The sequence below is a fragment of the Peromyscus eremicus genome, chromosome 1, assembly GCF_949786415.1.
Source record: "Peromyscus eremicus chromosome 1, PerEre_H2_v1, whole genome shotgun sequence".
In the NCBI taxonomy this organism is placed as follows: Eukaryota; Metazoa; Chordata; class Mammalia; order Rodentia; family Cricetidae; genus Peromyscus; species Peromyscus eremicus.
The window spans coordinates 134,103,876-134,109,957 of NC_081416.1; the positions used below are offsets into that span (position 1 = coordinate 134,103,876).

The following is a 6,082-nucleotide window of genomic DNA, read 5'->3' on the forward strand; positions in this document are numbered from 1 at the left end:
ACTCCAGAGCAAGGTGGCCTGGTTGGAAGGCCCCAGCGGGGCGCAGCCGAGCAATTTCCTTTAGAGGCCCAGACAGTGGATGGGTGGGGCGCCCTGGGCGGGGTCCTCGCAGCTAGTGCTGTTTGAAGCCTCCACGACCGCGGTGGGAGAGGGGCGGCCTGGAGAAGTTGGCAGCAGGCCTGGGGCAGGAAGGGGGGAGGAAGGGGCCCCATGTTCCCTGAACAGCCGCGACCGCAGCCCCGGCACGTAGCTCACTCTCTCAGCACTGGCAATGGTGGGCCCTGCACCAGCCAGGTTAACATAGGCTCAAGGGCAGCGCGGCCGCGCGGGGGCGGGGCGGCCCGGGTGGTGACTTGGCTCTCGCCAGGACCGCACCGAGGACCGGAGCTCAATGGGGGGCAGAGTGTGGAGGTGGCCGGAGGCTGCAATACAAGCCCGGTCACCCGAGAACTCCGCTGCGGTGGGGTGAGGAGAGGCAGTGTCCCGCCCATAGGCGAGGCCGGCCGCCTAGGTCCCGCTGAGACGGATACGCCACCTCGCCCCGCGCTCCCAGCGGGCGGAGCGACCACAGGGTGCCCTCCCCAGCGTTGCCATCCTCGCGCCACCCACGGCTGCCTGCGCACAAAAGCTCCGGCACGGAAAGGCCCGGCGGGGTTCCCGCTGCGGGAGGCACGCGCCCTAGCCCTGCGCCGCTACACACCGCGGCCCGCCACCCTCGAACGTCGTGCGTCACCGTGCCCCGCGCTGGGCTCCGATTTCCGCCCCGCCTCCTGCCGGTCCAGGGACACGCCCACTGGCGCGCGCAGGTCCTGCGGCCAGTAGAGCCCTCTGGAGGTCCGGATTGGCGAGAGAGAGTACTCCAGAGCCAATGGTGTTCGCGAATGCCACTAGCCACGCCCCTCCCAGGGCGCGGGGCGCGCGACCGCACCATCCCTCTGGTGCGCGCTCCAGGCTCCCCGCCCCTTCGTGCGCGCTGCTCCCTGCGGCCGCTGCCGCCTGTAACCTGCGCCGCCAGGATGTGGCTGGGGGGCTGACGTCGGGTCCAGATGTGGCCCCGGCCCCGCCCACCCCCGGGGCCGGTCCGCCCACACCGAGCCGCGGCGCGCACGGAGGCTGTCCCGCCTGCCACAATGCACGGTGGAACTGCGACCGCAACTTGCAGGGGTCGTGCCTAACATCGCCGCTCGACATCCGTAAGACAAGCCGGCCTTGACGCCGCACGCGGACCCTCGTCGTTGGGAGCCCCCCATGCGCTCACCCTCCAGTACCCGGCCAGGCGGACGCGGAGCCGCGCGGGTGACGGCAGAAGCGGCCTGCGCGCCCAGCCTAGCCCAGCCCAGCCGGAGAAGAGGGGCGCGCCGCGCCCCCGCCCCCCGCCGCTCTCCGGAGGCCGTGGGTGCGGATGCGCCGCTGAACGACTCCTGCGAGAGCACCGCGCGCCCGAGCCCGCAGCATGGCAGCCGCCGCCTATGTGGATCACTTTGCCGCCGAGTGCCTCGTGTCTATGTCCAGCCGCGCAGTCGTGCACGAGCCGCGGGAAGGGACTGAGCCCCGGCCCGAGGGCGCGGCCGCCGCCGCCCCCACACTGCCCCGTGTTGACGAACGCCGCGACGGCAAGGACAGCGCCTCGCTTTTCGTGGTGGCGCGGATCCTAGCGGACCTCAACCAGCAGGCGCCCGCGCCCGCCCCCGCGGAACGCAGAGAAGGGGCCGCTGCGCGCAAGGCGAGGACCCCCTGCCGCCTGCCGCCCGCGCCCCCTGCACCGCCGCCCGCCCCAGAACCCGCCTCCCCGGGACAAGCAGGCGCGCCGGCCGCGCCCCCCAGCCCCGCGTGGAGCGAGCCCGAGGCGGCACTGGAGCCGGAGCCGGGCCCCGCGGGGAGCGGCGAGCCCGGCCTCAGACAAAGGGGTCGGCGGGGCCGGAGTCGCGCCGACCTCGAGTCCCCGCAGAGGAAGCACAAGTGCCACTACGCGGGCTGCGAGAAAGTTTACGGAAATCTTCGCACCTCAAGGCGCACCTGAGAACTCACACAGGTCAGTGGGGGCGGCCCGGAACGCCGCGAACGAGCGGACTAGGGACTGCTCGGGGGGGCCGGCCACGCCCCCAGAGCTCCCGGCCCAGCGCTAGAGGGGCTGGGGGGGGGGGCGGGGAGCCGGGAGCTGTGGGCGATCGCGGCCGCGCCCCCTGCCCTGGCGCTCCGGCCTCGCGTGACGCTGGCCGGGGCGCTTGGAGCCGGCGCCCTCTCGGCGACCGCGCCCCCATCGGGCACGCCCCCTCCGGGTTCTTGGGGCGGGGCCGCGGGGTAGATGTCGTCATCCGGGCTGCGGGCGGCGCGGGCAGGGTGCGCTCGAGGTGGTTGGAGGGGGGGGGGGCGGTCGGCGCACCCCGATTGGGGCGTGGGTGCTCCCGGGGCTGGAGCCTCGCCATCCCCCTCCCCAGGCCTTCGGGCGCGCTCTGGCTAGGGAGGGGCCGGCCCGGGCGGGCGAAGTTCACCCGGGGACAGAGATCCCTTCAGCCACTCGGCACATTCTTCGCACTCTTCTTCCTGTAATTTTTCCAGCGCTCTAAGGTTTAATTTGTCGCAACCCGACCCAGCGGCGGCGCTGGCCGACGCGGGGGGCGTCCCAGTCCTGGCTCCCACCCGCGGCTCTTTGTAGGAGCCCCAGCCCATCCGGCCGGCGCGGGGGCGCGCCCGGCCGCAGGGGGCTGCTCCGCTTTCTCTAGGAAGGCGCGCTCTGTTCCCTGCCCTTTCTGGCCCAAACTTTCTCACCTGCTCCTGGGCTGGGTGCGGGTAGGTGGCACCTGTACCAGGACGGCCCGCCTGAGCCTGCAACCTGGGGTGGCGTAGGGTCACTCGCTTCTGTGGTTTCCGGGCACCGCTTCGCAGCGTTCGGGCCCCAAACTCGGTAGTTGATTCGTATATGGAAGCCCTCCCCCCCCCTTGTTTTTTGGTTTTAACCCAGCGGTGCAAACATTTCGTTGTATTTCCTTTGAGCTCACGGAAACTCTTCTGTAATCCTGAACTCTTTTTTACAGCTTTGAGGCAAGTTCACTACAAAACACTTAGTTGCGTTGCTTTGTTACCAGGGGGCTGTACTTTTTTTTGTTGTTGTTGCTAAAACAGTTAAGTGGCTGACCAAAATGCACAGAAAGACACTGAGGCGGTGGAGGCGAGAGCTCAAGGCCTTTCTGCCCGTTTGTAATGGGGCGTGCCCGAGCTCTGCCGATTTCTAGCTAGGGGTTCTCAGGAGAACTTTTTCCGCAGAGGCGGGGTTGGGGAGGGGGGTCCTAGCCCTTTGCTGTGGCCGCCCAAACCGCGTGGCAGGTGATGGGGTTGAGTGAAGGCCGGGCCATCTCCAGGCATTTAGAGTCAAAATTAATGGTGTGTGAGCCCGGGAGGTGGGTGGGGTTTCTGTAGGGCTCCCAGTTCTGCTAGGAAAAGCGGCCGCCGGGGTGGGTGTGGCCGTGGGGGAGGAGCAGAGCTGGGTTCAGAGAACCTGATGGACCAAGAGTGCTGGGTGGGGTTTGGGGTGTTCGGCGACCAACTATCGGATTGAGAAATCTTGGTGCAGAATATTTCACCGTGGCTTCCCACTTGCAGTACCGGGTAGCAGATCTGGTGAAATGCAGAGGACTTGCCTGAAGGGAGGGGCTGGTCGTCGTGGGCGGGTTGGGTCCAAGATGTTTTCCTTGTTGCCTCGCTCCTCCTTTCAGTCTCAGTTGGCGTTTAGGAAACGTTTGGGGGCGCTGAGGACCGCGTCTTCCGTAGTGGGGAGGGAGCCATTCTCTCCAGAGCGCCGGGAAACTCAAGAGCAGGTAGAAGAGGACAGAGACGGCCTTCTTTTGAGTGCCAATAGTGTGCTGTACGACCAAGGGTAGGCAAGCGGGGCCGCCCTCCTTGTATGCTGAGATAAGAGGGAGGCGCCACCTTCGGGTGGCTGTAGAGTTCCAGGCCCTCTGGAGAGCTGGGGGGGGGGGGATATTGGAAGTCTGTAGATGCCTAGGCTGCGTTTTATTTGGTACCCAGGTGAGTCTGGTGACGATAGTTGCACATCTCAGATGCCTGCCTCTGGGTGGAGTCTGGTTCAGCCTCTGATCCAGAAAAGCCCTGGGAAGCCATTGCTTAAATAATTCACGTTCATAAGGGAAATAGTGAATGTGTTGAGCACAGGAGGGAGATTCCAGCAAGGTGGTCCCAGGGGCTTCCGCATAGGCTCTGGCTCTGGGGTGGATGTGGTTTGGTTTGTGAGTCACAGCGGGCAGTGGCTAACTGAGGCCATGCCATGTCTGCTTCATCCCAATACCGGCCTTGAGAACAATAGTTTTTGGCAGGAGTGATTATAACAGCCACCTTAGCTAACAGGTAACCGGCAACCCAGTGATGGGTAGCTGTTCCCCAGCCTCGCTGTGGTTTTGTGATATGTGCCATGACCGCCTGGAAAGCTGGGGTGAGGACTTGATGTTTAGTGCCTTTGGGAAGGGCAAGGGTCCCTATCCAGGGCTGTCCTCTGATGTGGACGCCTGGACAGCTGTTTGGAAAGAGCTGCCCCTCCTGCTTAGCTACAAGGTAACGGCCCCTCCCTCCCTAGTAGTTCGGTGGACCCTTGCCTCTCACATTTCAGTAGTTGATGTTACAGAAAATGCACAAAACAAGAAAATAAACAAGTCCAAGCCACTTGTTTATTTAATTGGGACCTCTTAGCTTATACTTGGGGAATTTGCTAACCTTACTTTTGGAGGAGTAGCAAGGCCAGGAGCAGGTGGTTTTGGAGGCTGGGGGATTTGAGGTGGAAATGGAGGACTTCCAGAAGGTCTACTCCATTGAGCAGCAAGCTCTCCTGCATTTGGAGAGTCTGGCGTGGCTGGTGGGCCTGCGGTGGAATGGTGGGTCACTCAGTCTTCTGACATACCCTGAATAGATTCCTACTACCTCTTTGTTCCCATAAAGAATTGTTTTCAAAACTATTCCATGTTGTTATCCTTGTAGCACCTAGAACCAAAATATCTCCTTGTATGTTGCCTGGGCTGGGCTACATAGTGGCCCCCAAGGCACCCTGAGGAAGGTAAGCACAGTGTTGAGTATAGTCCCTCCCTGGAGGCAGGGGTAAGGTTTGTGGTTACCGGCTCTTGATTGGAGCAGGGGATGGGAAGTACAATAAGATTCCTCTCACTGTCTCCTGAATTAATTTAGAGTCAAGGTTAGCCTGAAAATTTGTCCTTTCCCACTGAAGCGGGGATTTGATTCTGCATGGGATTCTTGGACACAGTGTATTTCAGCCTCCTCAGAGTGGCTCTGACCTTAGAGCCTCCTTTCCAAGATGCTGCTGGGCCCCTCTTCTCACTGGTACTCTCTAACCTAACTGCCCAGAAATCAGTCTATCTGAGCAGAGGATGGCTTGGGCAGGACTTCTTTTTGGTTTTTCCAGGCAGGGTTTCTCTGTGTAGTTTGGGTACCTGTCCTGGAGACCACAGAGATAGATCCGCCTGGCTCTGCTTCCTGAGTGCTGGGATTAAAGGCGTGCACCACCACCGCCCACCTTGGGCAGGACTTCTTTTACCTAGGGTAGAGCCAAGCTCCTTGATGGGCAGCCCTTTGTCCAGGAACATGCCTATACCAATGGCTCCTAGCCCAGACTGCCAGTGGTCTGTCTCTTCTGAACCCTTACAAGCAGCACACAGAACTGTCTCCCAATTACCTATTGCTACCTGCACTGTGCGTGTCTTTCCAGGCATCTTCTGTGGATTTGCATGTGTGCATACCACATTGACATTTAAGAAGTGCATGAGTAGGATCTTCTGCAGGGTTCGTTCCATGTGTTTACTTAAGGAGACAATAGTGTTCTTTATGGTGTGAGTGTTTGATGGTATGGTCAGTTATATGGCCAGGCCATGACTTCTGTGACCTCTTGTCACCCATTGAAAGCACAGGATTTGGTTGTGCTGTCTACCTGGTAGGTAACAGTCTTGATGCCGAGGAGTGGGTGATTCTGTAGAGACCTGGAGACATTACTCATGAGCTGATTATAGCACATGTGGAGCCCGTTGGCCTGAAGGTCAAGGAACCAGCTGCACCTCTTGGTCTC

The 6,082-nt window shown here is 61.9% G+C and overlaps 1 protein-coding gene across 1 annotated transcript; it reads left to right on the forward strand.

Annotated features, from left to right (window-relative positions):
* The first annotated feature begins 1,399 nt into the window (after window positions 1-1,399).
* Window positions 1,400-2,847, forward strand: Klf13 (KLF transcription factor 13). Its single transcript, XM_059272317.1, is given in 3 exon segments — window positions 1,400-1,991; window positions 1,994-2,351; window positions 2,595-2,847. Coding segments are annotated over 3 exon segments (1,149 nt in total). The 5' UTR covers window positions 1,400-1,453.
* The last annotated feature ends 3,235 nt before the right edge of the window (window positions 2,848-6,082 follow it).